Source organism: Tenrec ecaudatus, chromosome 16, assembly GCF_050624435.1.
Source record: "Tenrec ecaudatus isolate mTenEca1 chromosome 16, mTenEca1.hap1, whole genome shotgun sequence".
Classification (NCBI taxonomy): domain Eukaryota; kingdom Metazoa; phylum Chordata; class Mammalia; order Afrosoricida; family Tenrecidae; genus Tenrec; species Tenrec ecaudatus.
The window spans coordinates 17475908-17498360 of NC_134545.1; the positions used below are offsets into that span (position 1 = coordinate 17475908).

Below are 22453 nucleotides of genomic sequence, written 5' to 3' on the forward strand. Positions count from 1 at the left end.
TCCCTCGATTCACAATAAGAAGTTCACAAAGAACAAACTCTTCAAGGAGCAGCTTAAGCATGCAGAGCTGGAAGAAGGAAAAGGTTCCAAGCTCAGGGAGATTGAGAAGGAACCGGGAAAGAAGTTGAGGAGAAAAGAGAGAGAGAACCTTCCCCTTCAAGCCTGTGTCCTGATTCTGGGCTTCCAGCCTCCTAACCTGTGAGAGACTAAATTTCTATTGGTGAAAGCCCCACCCTCTCAAAGTACAATGTGGGCACTTTTTAGTGGGCTTATGTGAACCTCAGTTACATACAGAAAGGCATATTAGTACCTCTGTTATATACTGATAGGGAGTCGCTGGGTGGCACCGATGGTCTTTCTTGGCTGCTAATCTCAAGGTTGGTGGTTCCAACCCACCCAGCAGTGCTGCAGAGGCAAGACCTGGCAATCTGCTTCTGTAAAGATGGCGGCCAAGAAAACCCTACGCAGCAGATCTGCTCGGCAACCTTACGGTGCCGACTTGCGGCAGGATCGAATCGATGGCAGCGGGTGAGATATTTCCGGTTTCAACCCAGGCCGATGGTCTAGCTTCAGAAGCAGACCTGCTTCCAAACAGTATTCGGGTCTAGAACATAGATGCATCTTCATTTGCACAGCCTACCACGTGAACGGGTGCCCCCCTCCTCCCCCCGGCCAAGTGACCTCATGCCCCAGAGATGTACGGTGCCCAACCTGCCCATTTGTACACGGCAAGCCTTCCATGTAACTCTTGTCGATTTTGCATGTTCCCCCACCGCCCACCCCGCAGCCATCCCGCTCAACAGAAATGCCTTCAACTCTGGACCCCGAGAACCAAACCTTTCACCTGGCTCGAGCGTGGACGCTGAGCGGGACAGCCGTGGCAGGGCGTCCCAGCCCTCCTGACCAGGTTGCCTCTGTCTTCCAGGGTGGTGAAATTCCGTCGGACAGGCGAGAGTGCGAGGTCAGAGGACGACACAGCTTCCGGAGAGCATGAGGTCCACATCGAAGGGGTTCGCACGGGCCTAGAAGCCGTGGAGCTGGACGATGGGGCAGCTGTGCCCAAGGAGTTTGCCAATCCTACCGATGGTGAGGGTGCCCTGCATTTGGGGCATCGGCCTGGGGAGCGATCAGGGCCGAGGTGCTCGGGGTGTCCACCCTCCAGGCGTCTCCGTGGAGGGTCTGGAGAAGGGGCCAGGGGAGGGCCCAGAGGGGCTAGGGACATTGGGCGCGGAGGCTGGGCCTGGCTTACTTCAGCAGGCATGGTTACATCACAGTCACTAGCAGTGAGTGTCGTTACATCCTACCTGACAGGATGGCACCAACACGAAGGATATTGGCAAAGAGGATGATGGCAATCCTGGGAATCACGATGGGCACAGTGATGGTGGTGGCGACGCTGACCGTCGTGATCAGCATGATGATGGTAACGGCGGTGATGGGTAGCTCTAACAAGTTAAACGTAGCCAGGCTAATCTACCCAGAGGCACCTCAGAAGCAAGACCTGGCGATCTCCTTCTGAACAGCAGACACCCCAAATCCTGTGACAGTCTTCTCTGAAGCACACGGGGTCCCCAATGAGTCTGAATCCACTGGACAGACATTAGTGTCTACGAGGGTCACACCCCCCACAGGTTGATTCCAAACAAAATGTGTTCACCCATGTTCCTGTGATCAGTGGATGGCTGCAGACAAGTTCTCTCAGGAATATACTCACTCAGTTTCCTGAGGATGTCTCAAAGACCCAACCACCACAGTGGCTTTCAAGAGGATGTGCTGGGCCGTGGAACCCAGAGCAGAGAGGTCAGCTCAGGAACTTACGGTGATTTTTATGGCTCCCAAAGGGCTCATCTTCCTAGCTTGTTGTAAAGGTTAGAGGCTGATTAAAGGGACTTCTTAGGAAGAAGTTTTGGTTTCTTTTAAATCATTTTTATTGGGGGCTCATACAACTCTTATCACAGTCCATACACGCATCAATTGTGTCAAGCACATTTGTACATTCGTTACCCTCATCGTTCTCAAAACATTTGCTCTCCACTTAAGCCCCATGGCATCGGCTCCTCATATTTTCCCCTCCCTCCCTGCCCCCACTTCCCTCATGAACCTTTGATAATTTATAAATTATTATTTTGTCATATCTTTCCCTGTTCGACGTCTCCCTCCACCCACTTTTCTGTTGTCCCTCCCCTAGGGAGGAGGTTGTATGTAAATCCCTGTAATCGGTTCCTCCTTTCCACCCTACCCTCTCTCCACCCTCCCGGTATCACCACTGGTCCTGAAGGGATCATCTGCCCTGGATTCCCTGTGTTTCTAGCTCCTATCTGTACCAGTGTACATCCTCTGGTCTAGCCAGATTTGTAAGGTAGAATTGGGATCATGATAGTGGGGGGTAGGGGTGGGAAGGAAGCATTTAGGAACTAGAGGCAAGTTATGTTTCATTGTTGCTATACTGCACCTGGACCGGAATTCTCCAGGGGAAGGTTTGAGAGATGGAGACACTGCCTTCAGCCACACCAAAAGACCCCTGTGGAGGAGGTGTTGAGAAACTGTAGCTTCACACTTCGATATTTTGTGACGTCTAGGTCTCTGTGATTTTATAGCAATGCTTTTGGCCTTACACTCTCCTGTGTGTTGTACGCTCTCCTGTGTGTTGTACACTCTCCTGTGTGTTGTATGCTTTGCTTTTTAAAAATGAGTTAGCCATACATTCGATGTGTCTTTCCACCTTGGGTGGATTCTAAGTCATGACATGGATGGGTAATAATTTAATTAACCAATCCCCACTCATACATTTGGAGTGTTCTGGTTTGTTCCCGCTGTGGTGAATAACGTGTCCGTTAGCTTCACAATGGCCGTAACAATTTTCTAGGGTAAGTTCTAGAAGCAATGGCCGGGGACCAGCCCAGACACTCACCCACTAGGAGAATTTCAGGTGATCCCTTCTCCTCCTCCCCTCTCTCTTTCCCAGATACTTTCATGGTGGAAGATGCGGTGGAAGCCATTGGCTTTGGGAAATTCCAGTGGAAGCTGTCTGTCCTCACCGGCTTGGCTTGGGCAAGTATCTCTGCATGTTTGGTTTCCCATTGGTCTCCAAGGAGCTCCCACGGTGCTCCACTGGGTCTTTCTAACCTACAAGGAAAGGCACCGTGCCCGCCCGCATCGGGCCTTTGCTTGCGTTCCAATCAACAGATTTCATCTGCGTGGCGGTGCAGGTCCTAGGGAGCGGGGCTTGGATGATGTTGTTTGGCTGCTGCCCTCAAGGAGGGACCAAAGCTTCCAGAGAATTCCCTGCTTCCCATCCCTTTGAGGCTCAGGAGTATTATGACATTCTCATCTCCGCTGTAGAGCTCTCCCGGGGAAAATGAACACAATTAAACGTTGAAACATGAGTTTCTGCTTTGAGGAACACATGGTCATGCTATTAGCCCCCCTTCGCCCCCATCTTGGTTATGGTAAAGAACATGTAGATGCTTAACAATGCAACTGGACTGCTTTGTGATGCCAGGTTTCTCCTGATGGGTGGCCAATCTTCCCGCATCATTTCCCCCACTAATTTCAACAGCTACCTTCACCATGCCTGTCATTTCCCTGGCTAAGACGGGGCTGCTTTTGGACGCTGACTTCTGTCCCTTTGTCCATCAGCCTAGGTCCGTGAGGGCACCACAAGGCTTACTTACTGGGCTTTCTAGTGTTCTTCCAGACGATATACTTGTTAAACACACTGATCACTCCACACTGACAACCTGTAAACCAAAGACGAACCAGTCTGGAATTGAAGTGCAAAGACCCTCGTCTCTCTACCTCTCTAAAAATGTTTCTTTCAGATTCTAGAATTAGGGCCCCTTCCCGTTTCCTTACGAGAGAGCTCGTGTTTTTTCAAACGTGGAAAAAACACGCACAAAATAAGAACAGGGAAAGTCATATTTGGCGGTCCCTGTATGGTGCCACACTGTTTTGATTCCTAGAGCTTTGCAGTATATTTTGATATGTGGAGGGGCACTCAGCAGGCCGTAGAAGAGCGGAATTTTTCCCCCTCAAATAATATTTTTATTGACATATCTTACTCATTCCAATACATGAGGGGAATGTCTTGTCCTCTCTGGGGTCACACACATGAAGGGGGCCAACCCTCCCTTTGGAGGGCTGCATCTTCCTCCCTCAGCCTTCCTGGACTGATGATGCTCCCTTGCTCCTTGCAGATGGCCGATGCCATGGAGATGATGATTCTAAGCATCCTTGCTCCACAGCTGCACTGTGAGTGGCAGCTGCCCAGCTGGCAGGTGGCCTTGCTGACCTCGGTAGGCAGCCCCGTCTCTCTCTTGTCGTACCCAGCCTTGTTCCCCAGGTGATCCTGCCTCCCTCCACCTGCTGCCAGGAAGGATTAAGCCCCGGATGGAAATTCCAGTGGCCTCAGCTTCCTGTACTCCCACCCCACATCTGGAAGACTGACTTGTAAACACGGGCCCAGACAGTCTGCTCAGTTGCTGGGACGTTGTGCATGCCCCTTAAAATGACAAAGTGTATCAGTCTTAAATGACCCTTGTCTGCATTTTTTATGCTTGCAAGGCCCCAGAGAAGCCCTGGTGGTGTAGTGGCCATGCGCTGCGGGGCTCACCACAAGGTCAGCACTTCAAGACCACCCGTCACTCCCAGGGAGAAAGAGGAGACTTTCTACTCCTGGAAAGAGTTACATCCTGAGAACCCACAGGGGCAGTTCTACCCTGTTGTATAGCGTCTCCGTGAGATGGGATTGAACGGATGACAGTGGGTTTGGTTGGTTGGTGAGGCTCTGAGTATTAAAGTGAAAGTGGGTCTACCCTTGTGGGTTTCTGAGACCGCAACTCTTTGGGGAGTAAAAAGCCTCATCTTTCTCCCAGGGAGTGGTTTCGAACTTGAACCCAGCAGCCCAAAGCATAACCACTCCGCCACCAAAATACTAATTCCTAATGGTACGTAATTGAGGTCGATCTGAGCACTTAGAATTCAGTAAACGACTTCTCCTTCTCCTCCCCCACCACTCTCCTTTCCCTCCCCTTCTCCCTCCCTTTTCCCTCCCCTCCCCCTCCCCATCCCTCACTCTCTCCCTCCTCCTCATCCTCATCTTCCTCCTCCTCCTCCTCGTGACGTCACGGGGTGGCTGCTTGGGCTCGTCTCATGGATGCTGTCTTTCTGTTTGCAGGTGGTCTTTGTGGGCATGATGTCCAGCTCCACGCTCTGGGGAAACATCTCGGACCAGTACGGCAGGAAAACAGTAAGGGCACAGCTTCTGACCTCGGGTCCTTTGGGGTAGCTCCACCCTGAGGCTGACAGCAGCAAAACGCGTCCTTCCAAGGGAGCCCTGGGCGCCTGGTGAGGCACGGAAGGAGCCCTGGTTTCGTGGTGGTTCAGCGCTTGGCCTCTAACCAGAAGGTTGGTGGTTCAAACCCCCCGCGGCTCAGCTGGAGAAAAGGCCTGGCGCCCTCCTCCCATGCAGATGACACCCCTCCCTGGAAACTCTATGTTTGGGGCTGGCCTACTTGAGTTGGAGTAGACTGGACGGCATCCTATAACAATAGGGGGTGCGGCGGGGGCGGGCAGGGAGCTGAGGTGGGGCTGAAGCTCACTTTCACGTGGATGCGCAGGCCAAAGACATTGCTCCGAAGCCCAGTTTCCCAAAATGGCGAGCCATTGGGATCTCCCAGGGAGCTGGTGACAATACCGATCCCTGGGTGCCCCCCCCCCACCCCCCGCCGAGATTCTGATACACTAGGATGCACATGGAGCCCAGAGATGGGCGTTTTCACCCGATCCCCAAGTGATTCTCATGACCAGCCACGGGTGGTTACAACGGGAGCTAAGCCTTTCACCACCAGCACCCCTTCAGACATTCCTGGTAGCTCAGCTGCTCAGCAAAAGGTTGGCAAGTTCGAACCCACCCAGAAGCAACTCAGGGGAACGGCGGGGCTCTCTGTGCCCGTGACGGCAATGGACAGAAGTCTGTGGGGGCAGCCCTTCTGCTCTGTCCCTGTGAGTCGAAATCAACTCCAGGGTACCCATCAGAGCACACACAGGAGGACCCAGAGCCTCTGAGCGGAGCCGACCTGGTTGGTTGGAAGGGAGAAAAGGGAGGAGCGGGAGAGAGGGAGGAGCGGGAGAGAGGGAAGCACCACTGTTAAAGTAATCAAGCCACCTCTGTGGGCCTGAGGGCAGCTCAAGGAACCGTCCGCTCTGAGTTGAACACTAGTTTTTTATTTTATTTTATTTAAACGTTTTATTAGGGGCTCATACAACTCTTATCACAATCCATACATACATCAATTGTATAAAGCACATCGGTACATTCTTTGCCCTCATCATTCTCAAAGCATTTGCTCTCCACTTAAGCCCTCTGCATCAGGTCCTCTTTTTTTTCCCCTCCTTCCCTGCTCCCCCCTCCCTCATGAACCCTTGATAATTTATAAATTATTATTTTATCATAGCTTGCCCTGTCCGACGTCTCCCTTCACCCACTTTTCTGCTGTCTGTCCCCCAGGGAGGAGGTCACATGTAGATCCTTGTAATCGGTTCCCTCTTTCCAACCCTCTCTCCCTCTACCCTCCCAGTATTGCCACTCACACCCCTGGTCCTGAAGGGATCATCCACCCTGGATTCCCTGTGTTTCCAATTCCTATCTGGACCAGTGTACATCCTCTGGTCTAGCCAGACTTGCAAGGTAGAATTCGGATCATGATAGTGGAGGGGGGCGGGAAGCATTTAGGAACTAGAGGAAAGCTGTGTTCTTCATCGGTGCTATATCGCACCCTGACTGACTCATCTCCTCTCCTAGACCCCTCTGCAAGGGGATTTCCAATGGCAAACAAATGGGCTTTGGGTATCCACTCTGCACTTCCCCCTTCATGGTAAGATTTTTTTTTGTTCTGATGATGCCTGATACCTGATCCCTTCAACACCTCATGATCGCACAGGCTGGTGTGCTTCTTCCATGTGGACTTTGTTGCTTCTGAGCTAGATGGCTGCTTGTTTATCTTCAAGCCTTTAAGACCCCAGACGCTATACCTTTTCATAGCCGGGCACCATCAGCTTTCTTTGCCACATTTGCTTATGCACCCATTTGTCTTCAGCAATCGTATCATGGAGGTGTACACCCAATGATATAATTTTTTGTTCTTTGATGTCTGATAACTGATCCCTTCGGAACCTCGTGATCACACAAGCCGGTGTGTTCTTCCATGTGGGCTTTGTTGCTTCTGAGCTAGATGGCCGCTTGTTTATCTTCAAGCCTTTAAGACCCCAGACGCTATATCTTTTCATAGCCGGGCACCATCAGCTTTCTTCACTACATTTGCTTATTCACCTGTTTTTTCTTCAGCGGTTGTGTCAGAAGGGTGAGCATCATAGAGTGCCAATTTAATAGAAGAAAGTATTTTTGCATTGAGGGAGTACTTGCGTGGAGGCCCAATGTCCTTCTGCTACCTTAATACTAAACCTATAAATATATGCACATAGATCTATTTCCCCATTCTCATATATAAATATATTTACATAGGTACATGTCTTTATCTAGACTTCTATAAATGCCTCTTGCCTCCCAGCTCTTTCCTCTATTTCCCTTGACTTTCCTCCTGTCCCACTATCATGCTCTGTCCCCTCCTGGGTTTCAGCAATACCTTTTCATTACATTACCCTTGCTCATGTCCTACCAGGCCTCCCACACCCACTTCACCACCAATTTGGATCACTTGTTGTTCCTTTGTCCCTGGGTTTGTTAACACCACTTCCTTTCCCCCCACCTCCCCCTATCCCATGTCCCCCCGGAACTGTCGGCCCCGTTGTTTTTCCTCCATATTGTTCATCCAGCCTGTCTTATTTAGACAGACCTGCGGAGATAATAACATGCACAAAACAAGACAGAGCAAAACCAAGCAACAATATACAACAAAACAACAACAAACCACTGACAAAGAACAAAACAAAACACAACAAGAAAGAAAAGCTTGTAGTTTGTTCAAGGATCGTTTGTTGGCCTTTAGGAGTATTTTCCAGTTCAGTCTGTTGGAGCACCACACCCCAAAGTCCACTTTCTGCATTCCCTGGGGACCTTGCCACTCCATTCCCTCGCTGTTCTGCTGCACTCCCCCAGTGCTTTGCCTCGGTGTGGTGGGATCAGGTTGGGCGCAATTCCCACACTGTGTCTCCGGTGCTGTCCCCTGCAGGGCCATGGGTCAGTGAGGGGGATCATGCCTCATAGTGGGTCCGGCCATGCGGTCCTCTCTGTGGCTGCTCTAATTGGGGTCATTGTCCTCAAAGCCTGGTGGGCCAGGATGTGCTCTACTCTCTCCTCCTCCCCCTTCATCTGCTCCTGTGTGCTCTGATCAGATATGTCCCTCTCCCGGAGCTGCAGATTCAATGCCATCCTTTGAAATAAATTCTTCTGGGGGGAGGGACAGGCGTCCACTTAGTATTTGGTGCTGGGGCCAGCCCCCCAGACCTCTCCACTGGTTCCCTACTCCACGCCGGAATGTTGTATTCACACCTTGGGGCACTGGGTTGAAGTCTGGTCCCTCTTTCCTTGTGGAGATATAAACAATACTCTCCCATTGGGTGGGTTAGTGCCCCGTGTCCCTGCTACCCATTTCTTCCTTATTTTCATCTTTTTTTTCCTTTCCCCTCCTCCTCCCGAGTTGTCTACCATGTGCATCCCTGCATTTGATTTGGTCCCTGCCATACTACACAGTCCTCACCCCAAGAATGTTTGCATACAGTAGCTTTTTCCCTATGCCCCCCTTTGCATTTTTTTTTAATGCTTACCTCAGCGGGCTCATGTTGTACTTGTCCTTTTGTGCCTGACTTACTTCGCTTAGCATGATTTCCTCCAATTATTCCCATGCTGTAATGTGCTTCATGCGTTCATCACTGATTTTTAGCAATGTGTAGTACTCCATTGTATGCATGTACCACAGTTTTTTAATCCAATCATCAGTTGATGGAAATTTGGATTGCTTCCAACTCCTTGCAATTGTGAACTGTGCCGCAATGAACATTGGAGCACAGATGTCTGACCTTGGTTTGTTTCTTGCCTCTTCTGGGTATATGCCCAGTAGGGGGATTGCTGGGTCCTAGGGTAACTCGATTTCCATCTGTTTTAGATATCGCCAGATCGATTTCCATAGTGGTCGTACATACTTACAAGTCCACCAGCAGTGGATGAGAGTTCCTGTCTCCCCGCAGCCCCTCCAACACTTGTTGCTTTCTGATTTTTTTAATTGGTCTACCTTTGAGGGTGTTAGGTGGTACCTCATTGTTGTTTTAATTTGCATTTCTCTTATGGCTAAAGATCGGGAACATTTTCTCATGTGTTTGTTGGCCATTTGGATTTCTGCCCCTGTGAAACTTCTGTTTAAGTCCTTTGCCCACCTCTCAAGTAGGCAATTAGTTTTTTTCTTTTTGAAAGCTAGCAGAGTATTGTAGATTTTAGTAATAGGCCTTTGTCTGATGTGTCATTGCTAAGATGTTTTCCCAGTCCATGGACTCTCTTACTACTCTCTTGGTGAATTCTTTTGATGTACACAGGTGTTTTATCTTCAGTATATCCCATTTGTCAATTTGTGCCTCCTCTGTGTGTGTGTCCTTCCCAATTTCTGATAGCCTGTGTATTCCCTGTGCGAAAATTCTCAAGTTGATCCCAATTCCCTCATTGATGGACCTAATAGTTTTGGGTTTTTCTTCAAGATCTGTTATCCACCTTGAGGCTATTCTTGTAAATGGAGTGAGATAAGGGTCTCGCTTCATTTTTCTGCAGGTAAGTATCCATTTTTTCCAGCACCACCTGTTAAAGAGGGCATCTGATTCCCATTTAATATTTTTGGGGCCCTTATCAAAGATCAGTTGTCTGTTTGCTGATGATTTTATTTCTGGGTTTTCAGTTCTTTTCCATTGCTTTGAATATCTGTCATTGTACCAATACCATGTGGTTTTGACAACTGTGGCTATATAGTATGTGCTAAAGTCAGGTAAAGCAAGCCCTCCCACTGGAACACTAGTTTTTAAAGGCCTCTGCCATCCAATAGACCCTTTGGTCGTGGACATCATCTCAGGAGGGGGGTCCTTCCTGTGGCTGCTGCATCTCTAACAAGCTGACTGTGGGGGTGGACAACTCTTTCTCTCTGGCTAAAAAGGGGTTTCTTTTCTTAAACTCATTCCCGGGGCAAGCACGACAATGCAAAAGCCCCCCCCCTCCCCGCTCCCCCCTATTTAGAATGTGGCATCCTGAGCTCCCTTATCCAGTGGCTGACTCACCCGCCCCGGAAGGCATGCAAGGGAGAGTGAACAAGTAAAAATACTTTCACGGGGGTGGCCAGGATCCGCCATGGGGTGATGACAGCAAGGTGCCTCCCTGCAGCCTCAGCATGCACGTTTCTGTAGGCAGGAGGGTTGGTATTGTTAATCGCGGCGTCGGTTCTGATTCATCATGACCCGAGGCACACCAGGATGAAGCACGGCCCAGTCCCACGCCGCCTTTACAGTTATGATGCGTGAGCCTGCCTGTGCAGCCAGTGGGTCAGTCCATCCCGTGGAGCTTGTGTCCCTCTGTGTCGCTGCCCCTAGGCTGTCCCAAGCACGATGCCTCTCCCCGGGCACTGGCCCTCCTGCTAGCAAGTCCACAGTACAGGAAAGGAAACCCTACCCACCTTCCTTCTCAGGGACATTCCAGCTGTCCTGGTGTGAGACAGATTTGTCCATTCTTATGTCAGTCTATGGTGCTTTTCCACATCACTCATCAGCACCGTGATTCAAACGGATTAGGCAAAAGCTACGATTAGTCAGTGCCCCCAAGCAAAGGGTTAATGAGTTTGGGTCCTTTATGTCTCGTCTCAGAACTCAGAAGGGGCTGCCAGCAACCTGGGCGTGAGGATTTGGAAAGCTCCGTGGGTGCAGGCCGTGATGGATTAGTGAAGTCTGCCACGGGCATAAGGTTGGGAATGAATGCTGGGTGAGTCTCTAAAGTCTGTGAGTAAAGGGACCAGGCCTGCTTTGCCTACTGATTGTGTCCCCAGCACCTGATACTGTGCCCAGCTCATCGTAAGCCCCGCCCCCCAATACTTCTTGAACGACTGAACTGAGCTGAATGAGAGTCAGATCTCCCGGTTTCTACCGCTGGTTCTCTCCAGCGTTGATTTTCTAGAAAATCATGCGGGTTGTTGGCTCAGGATCCTGAATCTTTTGGAATATTCTGTTTAGTCTGCCACTCAGGGCAATAATTCATGTGGTGCTCCCAGAAAGAAGGCAGCTCTGTGAAAGATTAGTGAGCTTGCCTGCCGCCTCCCACCCTTCCCTCTTCCCCCCTCCTTCCTTCCTTCCATTTCTCCTTCCTCCCCCCCAAACCCCGGATTTTCAGAGAAAACTGCTGGCTTGGATTTTAAAAGGATTTATTGATAAGTTCTGCTGAATCTTGTGAATCATAGCCATATTTTGGTGCCCTCTGGAATAGAGGTTCTCAATAGGGATTGCTCCCCCACCCCCACCCCAGGGGGCCCTTGGCAACATCTGGAGACATTCTCAGTTGTCACAGCGAGAGGGGAGTGGCCCTGGCATCTAGTGGATAAAGCCCAGGGTGCCCCTAGGCATGCCACAAGGCACAGAGCAGGGCCCAGAAACCTGGTGGTGCAGTGGTTAAGCACCCGGCTGCTCACCAAAGGGCTGGTGGGCGGTTCTGAGGTAGGGAGAGGAGGCCGTCGGCTTCTAGAAAGATGAGTGCTGGAGACCCTCTGGGGCAGCTCTGCTCGGTCCTGTAGGGTCGCAGTGAGCCAGACTGGCCTCAGCGGTGGCAGCCAATGTCAGGCGTGCTGAGCCTGGGAGAGCGTAGCTTGTTAGACTAGGGGGGGTCCAGCCGCAAAAGGTGTCTGATCACGCAGCAAGCGAAAGGTCATTTCCAATGAAGCACATGATCTCAGGTATTTCAGGCAGCGCTTGCCCCGGGGTTGCGATCGTCCCGGGTGATAGGGGTCCCGAGCGGATGGTACCTGTTCTCGTTCCTAAGCTCCCCTGGCGCGAGCTGGGCAGCCGGCGAGGTCAGGGAACGTGCGTGGAGTCTCCTCTCCGCTTCTTGACCTGCCTTCCCCATCAGTGAAGCCGTCCTCTGACTCACCTAGGGGCTAGGACTGGGCCCTTTGCTTCCGCCAGAGGCTGGCAAACAGCGCGTGGCGTTCCTATTCCAGAGCCCCTGCCTCTTTGCAGTGGGGTCACCTCTCTGAGCCTCGGTTCCCCTCACGGTAAAATGGGGCCACTGGGAAGGTTGACAGAGAAGAGGAACAGAAAGCATTCCTAGCCCATTGCCATCAAGGCGAATCTCACTCTTAGGGACCCCACGGGACAGAGCAGGGCTGCCGGGAAGGGGCGGGAGGGTCTGGGTTTGAGTCGCTTTTCCTTGGTTCTTGCTTCTCTGGGCCGAAAGAAGTCACACGGCAGAAACACGACCGTGAGTGACAGGAACGAGAAGGGGCCATCTGCGGAAAGCATGGAGAGGCACGTGGCCGTAAGCTCTCGGTCCTTTAGACCAGGGCTGGGGAACCTTTTTTTTTTTCCTGTCAAGGGGCCGTTTGGATGTCTGTTATCACATCATTCTCAGGCCGTGCACAATGATCGACTTAAAACTTAGCCGGCTATTTTTGGCCAAATGTTTGATGAACTGACCGGGCATGGGTTGGCTGGCACGGCTTCTCTCTAGTGAGGTGTGACTGTTTGTTGGTCCTGGTGAGTCTGTGGGCCTTGGATGCCCGCGGGTCCCTTGTTCCCCAACCCTGCTTTATACTGGTCCTGGTCTCCTGCCACCCGCACTTAGAGGGCATGAAAGTGCTTAGTGGGCTTCCTTAGGGGTATGTGATATAACTCGTCCTTACTTTCCAGGTTTCCCCCCAGTTGCTTCCTAGCACATGCCCAATCTCTTAGGAAATCCTATTTTCCTCTGGGCGTGCTGTGCTTCGCTGACTGATGGACCACGTTGGGGGCGGTACCTCCTTCTCCCCTAAGCTCTTGCCCATCAGAGGCAAACCGCCAACCATGTTTTTCTCCCGGGGAGCCGTTGCTGGAGTCTAACCATCAACCTTCTGGTTATCAGCCTAGTGCCTAACCGCTGAGCCACGGCGGCACCTGGTATCCACGACTGTTAGGGTCTCATTAAAAAAAAAACACAACAACACTCAGAATGTGATCGGGTAACTGCTCACTCTCTAGTTCAAAGACCACCAGGTCCGATGGAGTACCTAAGAAGGAAGAAATGAAGGAGACTGGAAGATTCCAGGCCTACCTCCCCGGCCTGCGAGTGTCTTTCTCGTGACTGAGCAGAGTGAACATCGGCCCAGAGAGGATGGCTGGGAGGAGCTGGCTCCATGGCTGTCTGACATTGGCATGTTGCAAGGATGCGGCCTGAATAGCAACAAGACTTGGCTTCTTAGAGCAGGGAGCTCACATGCCAGGAAGACTCCGACCTTTCTAGGCTAGAGAGACCAAGCCTTTAATATGGATTGCAACTGGACTGATGGGTGACATCCTGACAGACAAAAGTTGTATCTTGCTTCGATCCACCGTCGAGGCTCATGGGAGAAGCAGCAGTCAAGAGACCCGGTAGCACATTGCATCAAGGTAGCTCTGCTGCACAGGACCTCTCGAATGCGTGGAAGAACCAGGATGTCACTTTGAGGACTAAGGTGCACCTGGCACAAGCCATGGCACTTTCCGTCGCCTCAAATGCACATGAAAGAGAGACATTGTCTAGGAAAGAGTGAAGAGGAATCTGTGCATCTGAATCGTGTTGGTGAAGGTTAATGAAATACTTTGGACCGCCAGAACACTGAGGTAGTTAGTTTATTGTGTCAACCTGGCAGATAAGCACATGTGGGGTTAATTGAAGGGCAAAGAGATAAATGGCTCAGTGAACCTCGCCTTTCTAGCTCTCGGTTCTCTTGCTCTCTGATGGTCGGACCAGGGTGCAGCTGCCTTAGCCAGTTCCCTGCTTCAGTTGGCAAGGCTCACTTCCTGTGAGACATCCCTGAGGAGAAGCTGCATGGACCTACCCCGATGCAGCCCTGGGTGCTGGAGCAGCCGTGTGGAGACCCCTGCCAGCACTGAGATGCTTACATGTCACAGACTCGGCTTTCTTCCTGCAGTCGGCATCATTAGTGTGTGTTTTGTGAGATGGAGGAGGACTTTGTGGATTGGTGTCAGACATACGGGTTAATGTTGGACTTGTGGGCTTGGCAGCACTGGGTTGGGATGTTTTCTTGATGGGAACTTACCCTTTATAGAAAACTCTGTCTTATACATATGAGTTTCTGTGGATTTGTTTCTCTCAAATACCCAGACTAACACAAACACGCACCTCTGTCTTGGAAGAAGGACAGCCAGAATGCCTCTCAGAAGTGCGGGTGATGACACGCCGTTTCACATCCTTTGGACATGCTATCATGAGAAGCAAGTCCCTGGAGAAGGATGCCATGCTTGGTAACATAGAGGGGCAGGGAGGAAGTGGAAGGTCCCCCAATGAGATGGACTGACACAGTGGCTGCAACAACACCTCCAACACCCTAATGGTGAGCAGGGTCCAGGAGCGGGAGGGCTTGCATTCTGCTGTGCCTGGGGCTGCTATGGGTCACACCTGACTTCGCAGTCCCTCACCACAAACAACAACAATGGGCTGCGGAGTTGTTGGGCCGTGGCAGCTGGTGTGTTGCTGCGATGCCTGAAGCTTTGTCAGGAGTGTTTCAAATACCATCCGGGTCATCCACCCAGGCTGGGCATGCTTCCTTGGCGCTTCCAGACCAAGAACAGACAAGGGAGAAGGAAGACAGTGGCTCCCATTGGAGGGATCAGCCCCTGCAAACCTTCTGCAGGACATCGGCCTGTTGCCAGGTGCAATGCCAGAAGATGAGCCCCTCAGGGTGGGAAGCACTTGAACTAAGACTTGGGGGGAAGGACGTCATGCCTGGGGAAGATGTGGGGCAGCGGAAAAGAGGAAGGCCCCCAACGAGCTGGACCGACCTAACAGCCATGGTGAGGGTGGCCCAGGACTAGAGAGTGCTTCGCTCGACTCGACATCGGCACACTGTGGACATCAGAGTACCTGACCTCAGCAGCGCCAGGTTGCAAACTGGTGGCCCAAGACACAAATACAATCACCAGTGGGCATTGCATGGTATCCCACACCGTGCATTGTAGGATTCAGAATCGATTAAAAGAAATGCTCCACTCTTTGCACAAATTAACGGATGGAAGGCTCTCCTTCAATACCAGGTAATCTGGCCCTGTGGGGCCCACACTCCCTCATGGAAACTTGTAGCCAACGGTCCGCACCTGTTCTCTGCCCTTGCTGCATTAGACCCGCATCTTGCATTGATGCCTCTGCGGGGGTACTGGGGAGCCATCAAAGACTCCAGAGCAAGAGTGGCTCAGTCAAAGGGCTGCATTTGGGGTTGGAAGCCCCAGTTCCATCCAGTCTTGGCTCTGGCACCCGCTGATCTTGAGCACCTCCCACGAACACCTGGGCCCTTCCTGTGCTCCGTTTATGAAGTGGAAAATGAAACTAGCAACCTCTTCTTCAGGGCGGCTTTGCGGGCTCCGGCGGGCTCCTCCTCGCGTGCGAAGATGGCATCGTAATGTAAAGGAAGTCAGAGACCCTGGCCGGCGTATTTCCTGCGGCTGCACCAGGTTCCACGTTCAATGCCAAGTGCATCGGAGGTGCTCACACCCCAAACCAAACTCCCTGCCATCAAGTTGATTCTGGCTCTCAGAACCGCCCCTGTGCGTTTCCAAGGACATTTCTTTACAGGAGCAGACCGCCCCATCTCTCTCCTGCCGAGGGGCAGATGGGTTCGAACTACTGACCTCACAGTTAGCTTTGTGTAACCCACAACGGCACCAGGGCTCCGGAGGAGGTATGCAATACATACACAGTACAGGATGACTAAATGGTGTATCGAAGTACCCCCAGGGTCTGGTACACAGCAGCTGCTCAATACACATACATTAAGTAAGCACATGGATAAACGAACTAAGAATAACACATATCAATATCTCGGGTACTTGCCATACAGTAAGCACTCAGTACGTGCATATTGCATGAACAAATGCATGAGCAATACCATCAGTGCCTCGAGTCCCTGGCACCCAGCAAGCACTCAGGACACGCACACTGAGTGAATAACTGAATGAGCGAATGAATGGAAGAATGCCTTAACAGCCCGTAAAGGGCAGGACAGACAGAGAGCAGGGTGAGGGCTCTGGTTAGCGAACCGCCCAGAGGCCTGTGGAACATTTCTGCCGAGCCCCAGGCCAGAGTTTAGATGGGCCCTGCTGGCTGCACTATCGGAGTGGCCAGCCGGTCCGTACAAAATGGGCCTGAGTCCTTGTATGGTACGCAGCAGACAGAATCTGCTGTTACCTGGCAGGGCAGCTCAGTGCGCCTGCCTTCACTGCTGGGGCCACCCCATCACCTCATGGCACGGCACCCCTTGAGGGTGGCTTTGCCTCCATGCCCCAGTTTGGGCCCGTCCTACCTCCTCCTCCTCCCTGCCGCTCTGGTTGTGCATGTCTTCTTTTGTCGTCTCCGCGGCTATTGATGGCTTGAGTCTGATTCTAGATCCCTGGGATTGCAAGGAGAGCGCCTCATCAAGCTAGCTATAGCGGGCAGGAGCGGATTAAGTCTGTGTGCCCCGGGTACCAATTTCACTGTCACGGGCTGAAGGGGCTAGAAATCGTACTTGACTTTTGTTGGACTAAATCCAGGGTTTCTAAGACCTCCAGCAACACCTGCTCCCACCTGTTCTCCTGGGTCCCTAATCTTTTAAAACGACGCATGCGTGTTTTTGGAAAAGTGAACTTTGTAGAGTCTGACACAAGATCAGTGATAATTGCTGTAAATGGTGGGGGTTGGGGATGTCTACAAAAAAATCGAATGAACTCAAAGCCATGTTCTTAAGTTCCAGCTGGTCACTGTTGACTCGCCGCCCTCAGATGACACGGTGGGTTGTGACTTGGGTTGCCTCCCACAAGGTCTGCAGTTCAAACCCCTGTAGGAAACTCCTCGGCGAAAGATGAGGCTTTCTGCTCCCTTTCAGAGCGACAGTCTCAGAAACCCAGAGGGGAAGTTCCACCCTCTTCTCTAGGGCCGCTGTGAGTTGGAATCGACTTGATGGCAGTGAGTTTTTTGGGTGTAGTATTGCATGGTCACTTTCTCTTTGACCTAAGCAGAAGAATGAGTCACTGGAAGGAAAAACAAGTCACTTTCTTCCAAGGCGATGCAAGTTTTCGTAAAACACTCTCGTGACAAAAAATAGGGGGAAAAATACTCTCGCTACCTCACAAAATCTTTCCCCCAAAGTCCCGGAATGGCCTTTATAGACCCATCAAATCTCCTCTTTTTGAAATCAGTTTTTTTTTAAGCGATTGTGGTAAACATGGATAACAATTTGGCTATTCTGCCCATGCGTAAGTGTCTGGTAGTGACATTAATTCCGCACGCCATCCACCATGACTCCTTATTTCCCCAAGTTGCTACCACTGCAAGCAGAAGCTCAGCACCCCCTAAAACAATCACTTCCTGTCCAGCTCCCCCTCAGCCGTAGCCACGAGTAGCCATTGGACTGTGTGCCTGTGTCTCTTCTCGATATTTTATGTAGGCGGGGCCATGACCGATGTAGCCTTTTGTGTCTGGCCTGTTTCACTTAAGGGCTATTTTCAGAGAGCATCTATGTCGTAGCCTGTATCGGAACTCTTCTCTTGACGGCTGAGTGGCATTCCATCGTGTAGATGTACCACCTTTTGCTTGTCCCTGCGCCTGTCGATGGGCATTTTGCGTCTGGTCCACGTTTGGGCTGTTGGGAGCACGGGTGCTGTGAGCACTGAAGGGTGCGAGTCTTTTGGGTGCATGCCTGGGAATAGAATTGCAGGATCATGCGGTAACCCTAAATGCAAGTTTCTGAGAAATCCCCCCAAACTGTTTCCTACGGCAGCTGAGCCATCTTGCTCCCCAATACAAGGTGGGGTGGGATGAGGGGGAAGGGTTTCTCCACAGCCCCGTCAGCACTCATTTGTCCCAATTTTCTGATCATCACCTTTCTAGTGAGTGTGACGGGTCCCTGAGGCGGTACTAAGGGTTCGTGCTCAACTGCTAACCACAAGGTGGGCGGTTCAAACCCACCCACAGGTGCTGTGGAAGAGCAGGCTGGGGACCTGCCTCCGGAGAGATGTCTCAAAGAACCAAACTTGTTGACATTGCATTGACTCCTACTCCCGAGGCAGACCAACCCTCTGTGGTCCCTCAGAGACAGACACCAGTGTCCGTCCTACAAGGCTGCCCTGAGCCAGAATCGGCTGGGCAGCAACTGCTTGTTTGGTCATGGATCGGCTGGTGGGTTTGAACTGCCCACCTTTCAGCTAGCAGCTAACAGTTGACTGCTGTGCGGCCAGGGCGTCTTTGCTGTAAGGACGGTACAACCAAGAAAACCTCATGACGCTCAGTCTTTTTTTCCCAATCATTTAACTGGGGACTCCGACAATTCTTATCACAATCCACACGTACATCCATTGTGTCAAGCACATTTGTTGCCATCATCATCCTCAAGACATTTGTCTTCTACTTGAGCCCTTAATATCGGCTGCTCATTTTTGAAGCTGGAACACAAGGGGTCGGCCCCCGCAAATGAGAAAATCAATGGCAAAGGGTTTGCTTTTTGGTCCTGGAGCGGGTGTGGCGATTTACGATTGTTCAAGTGAGCATGGATATGCTTCCACCTTCCAACCCCCGCACCTCCCACCTCCCACCTGCATGTGCCCAGGGGCAGGCAGGTGCACTAGACCTCAACCGTGGGAGACCTTTCCCAGACCTCACAGGGCATGTCCAAATCTCAGGTGAAATGTGCATTCTACACAAGAACACATTCGGGGTTGGTTGTGAGCCAGCCCACATCCGAATGGGTCCTGAGGGCAGTGGTGGTGGAGGTGGTGGTGGTGGAGGAGGAGGAGGAGGAGGAGGTGGTGGTGGTGGTGGTGGTGTATGATTGAAGGGAATAATTAAACAGACATCAGACAAAGCATGCAAGGGCTCACCTCTTCCAGGGCAGCAGAGAGCGAATATATTCTTTTATAGGCTTTTGTATTCTCATATTCTCAGGACATACAGACCTCATTAATTACTCACCTAACAAGGTGGGCAGCATCTTAACCCTAGAAGTCCCTGAGCTCACTGGGAGAGCACTAGGGGCAGGCAGAGGGGAGCCGACGGCCCCTCGAGCAAGGAGAACAAAGGAACGAGGTCTCATGAGCCTGTGAGAGGGAACATTGAGGTAACACTACTATGGGAGGATAGTGTGGGGATGGTCTTCCGTTAGGAGCTTGTGACTGGGATGTCAGAGAAAACCAGCCTTGAACGGCCAAAGGATCTGTAGGCACAATTGTACAGCGATAATATCTAAAGATCATCGTAAAGTCATAGAGAATAGGAAAGATGGGAGAGAGAGTAAGATATAGGAGTCAGACATATTTCATAGTAGCATGCTCACCTCAGCCCCTCTTGGTGGTCCACGTGGGGGTGGGAGAAGAGAGGGAATCTTTACTGTCTTGGGATATTTGTAGGTAGCCATAAGACATGTATATTCAGCAGTTACATTGTCACAAGGTGGGTGGAATCTACAGTGAGGACCCTGAGCTCACGGGTGAGGAAACCTAATGCCTGCATTGGGGGAAGGTTTGAGGGGGGCTGGGTGACAAGGTGGGAGGAGATAACAAAAGGATGTCTGCATCTCGTCTATAGGGAGATAAAAGCCACCATGTGCTCACTTTAAGGCAGCATAGCTGTTAGGGGAGAATCTGTGAGAATGCTATTGAAAGCAGGATAATGAACTTGGACTTTAACTACCATGGAATACCAGCTTTCCAGATATTCCCTCTGTGATAAGTCAGGGAACAGAGTCCTCATCCTGTCTCCCTCAGTGTCAGAGTCCCACACTGGGACTCTTCTCTGACTCACATGTGAAGGCCTCCCCCCACTCATAACCCTGGCCTCCAGGCATCCTCAATCATGAGACTAGAGAATTTTTCCATCTACACTCTCATCCCGGTCCTCAGTTTCCCACACTCCCCGGGTCTCCACCTCTGTCCCTTTAATAGGAAAGGTGTCATCAAATAATTTAGGAGTGCTTCCGTAACTCCTTTTCTATCCCAAAATAGACAAACTGACACCACTTAGAGAAAGCCAGTGAGCTATCTTGCATTGAGGGGATTCCAATAAATGAGATGAAGTGAAACTGCTTGTTGAATGTAAAACTGTAAAATCTGTTCTTAAACCTTCGCCCATTCACAATAAGAGATTTAAAATTTAACAAAATAATAATAAGAAAGCTATGACTATACCCTCACTGTGATACAAGGGGGAAAGGAGAACCAGGAAGGTTTGGGATTTCATTGTAACGTAACACATGGCTTTCCCTTCAAGCTGATGTTTAAAACAAGGCGTTTATGGGTGTATTCCTCCATGCACACCTCCGCGTTATGAGTTGCCCCAGAGTCAGCTCCAACTTCCATCCACCCCAGAGCACAGAGGAGGACTTCCCCTGGAGGTTTCTGAGCCTGTCAAGCCTTGGACAGCCTCATCTTTCTCCTTCAGCGCGGCCGGTGGTTTCGAACTGCTGACCTGACCGTTAACAGCCCAGTGCTGTAACCCACTCTACCACTGGGGCTCCTCACGCTTTCCTGAAACGCTAATCAGATTTGCAAGGTTCAGGATCCGATCAAGTCCAGTCTACTTTTGTCTTACATGGGGCGTGGCCTTCCTGGCAAAATGTCTGGCTGAACTATGCAAGATCCGCCCACAAAACCCTGTGTCTGCGTACAGAGAGAGCAGCCCAGGCGCAAGAGGCTTCCTCTGGGGCCGTGGGGCAGGGGCGTTTGAGATGGGGCTGGTGTAGCACCCCTCTCTATGGTGTCATCTGCCTTGGGGGGTTGCCAACATCTCTGACCCCTGTGCGTTAAGTGTTCATCACTGGGACAGCCAAGGATGCCCCACGATGTGCCCCCTGCAACCCCTTCACTGCGTGGGGCACTCTGAGATGTCGTCTCCTTGTCGTCAGTTGCCAACCTCAGTCGATTCCGGCTCATGGTGATCCTGTGTGTTAGAGTCAACCAGCCCCAGGGGGCTTGGGGTGTCTGGGGCCATCATCTCTATGGTAACAGATGGCCTGGCCTGTCGGGAGCAGAGCACCTGTGGCCCAGGGACTCCCAGGAAGGTTCAGACCACCAACCGTTAGGTTCACTGTTGAGCACCAACCGTTTGTGTCACCCAGGACCCTTCCATCCCACCCCGCCCCCCTCCGTGTGGCAGGGGCCAGCCCACGTGGAAGTGCCAAAGAAGCCCTCGTGACCCAGTGCCTTCCTCTTCCACAGGGACTGAAGATCAGTGTGCTCTGGACCCTGTACTACGGCGTCCTCAGTGCGTTCGCGCCCGTGTACAGCTGGATCCTGGTGCTTCGGGGCCTGGTGGGCTTCGGGATTGGAGGTATCCCCCAGTCGTAAGTAAACAGCCCCCGCACCACCACCAAGCCCAGCTGCCAGTCAGTATGGCTACATGGTGTCTTCCGGGGGGCATGAAGGCACTGTCACGTCACCACACCAAACCATTGCCACCGGGTGGACTCCCACTCCCAGTGGCCCCACAGGGCACAGTGGAATGGCCCGTAGCTTTTGTCACCTGGCGTGCAGGTGCTCTACCCTGAAGTGGGGCAGCCAATTACCCAGTCCAAGTCAGAGGAAGAAAGAGAAGTGTCTATGAACAGGGGAACCAGCGAGGAGACCACAGCAGGGCAACACGGCCTGTCCTAGGGGGGTCCTGTTTGAAATCAGAATGCGGAGAGTATAAAGACCTTTGACACGCGAATCGACACCATGAGGAGTCACATACAGATGCGCGTTAATTCAGGTTTCAGCCAACTGAGTCTTGGGCCAGACACGGGATGTCTCTGTTGACTGGCTAGATGCAGGGCTAGTTTTTCAGCGCCCTAAACCAAAAAGCCAAACTCGCTGCTGCAGCATCATTGCTGCTTCATGGTGACCCCGAAGGACAGGCCAGAAGTGCCCCCATGGGTTTCCAAGACTGTAACTCTCCGGAGTAGACAGCCCCATCTTTCTCCCACTCTGAGCGATGTAGTGAGTTATCAACATCCCACAGAGGCTGCATTTGGTGAAGTGCTTTAGGTAACTGCATTTTGTGAGGCGTGTGTGTGTACGGGGTGGGCGGGGGGGAGTCCTAACGACAGTCACTAAAATAACCTGGGTGACAATTTCCAAGGCTATCGTCTTTAGAAAAGCAGATAGCCACCCCTTTCTACCGCGGATCAGCTGTTGGGTTTGAGCCCCTGCCCTTCGGTTAGCAGCCGAGCACGTCCCTGTTGGAGCACCAGGGCCCTGGACCTAGACCAAGAACACTCAGGCCAGA

The 22453-nt window shown here is 51.6% G+C and overlaps 1 protein-coding gene across 1 annotated transcript in view; it reads left to right on the plus strand.

Moving 5' to 3' along the window:
- The first annotated feature begins 442 nt into the window (after positions 1-442).
- The window catches only part of SVOP (SV2 related protein), a 62989-nt gene continuing 40978 nt past the window's right edge, over positions 443-22453 (plus strand). Inside the window, exons 1-6 of the mRNA XM_075534661.1 lie at positions 443-528; positions 926-1086; positions 2966-3051; positions 4197-4295; positions 5177-5248; positions 21406-21530. Of these exons, the coding sequence (XP_075390776.1) occupies positions 443-528; positions 926-1086; positions 2966-3051; positions 4197-4295; positions 5177-5248; positions 21406-21530 (629 nt within the window). The remainder of the gene's footprint in view (positions 529-925; positions 1087-2965; positions 3052-4196; positions 4296-5176; positions 5249-21405; positions 21531-22453) is intronic.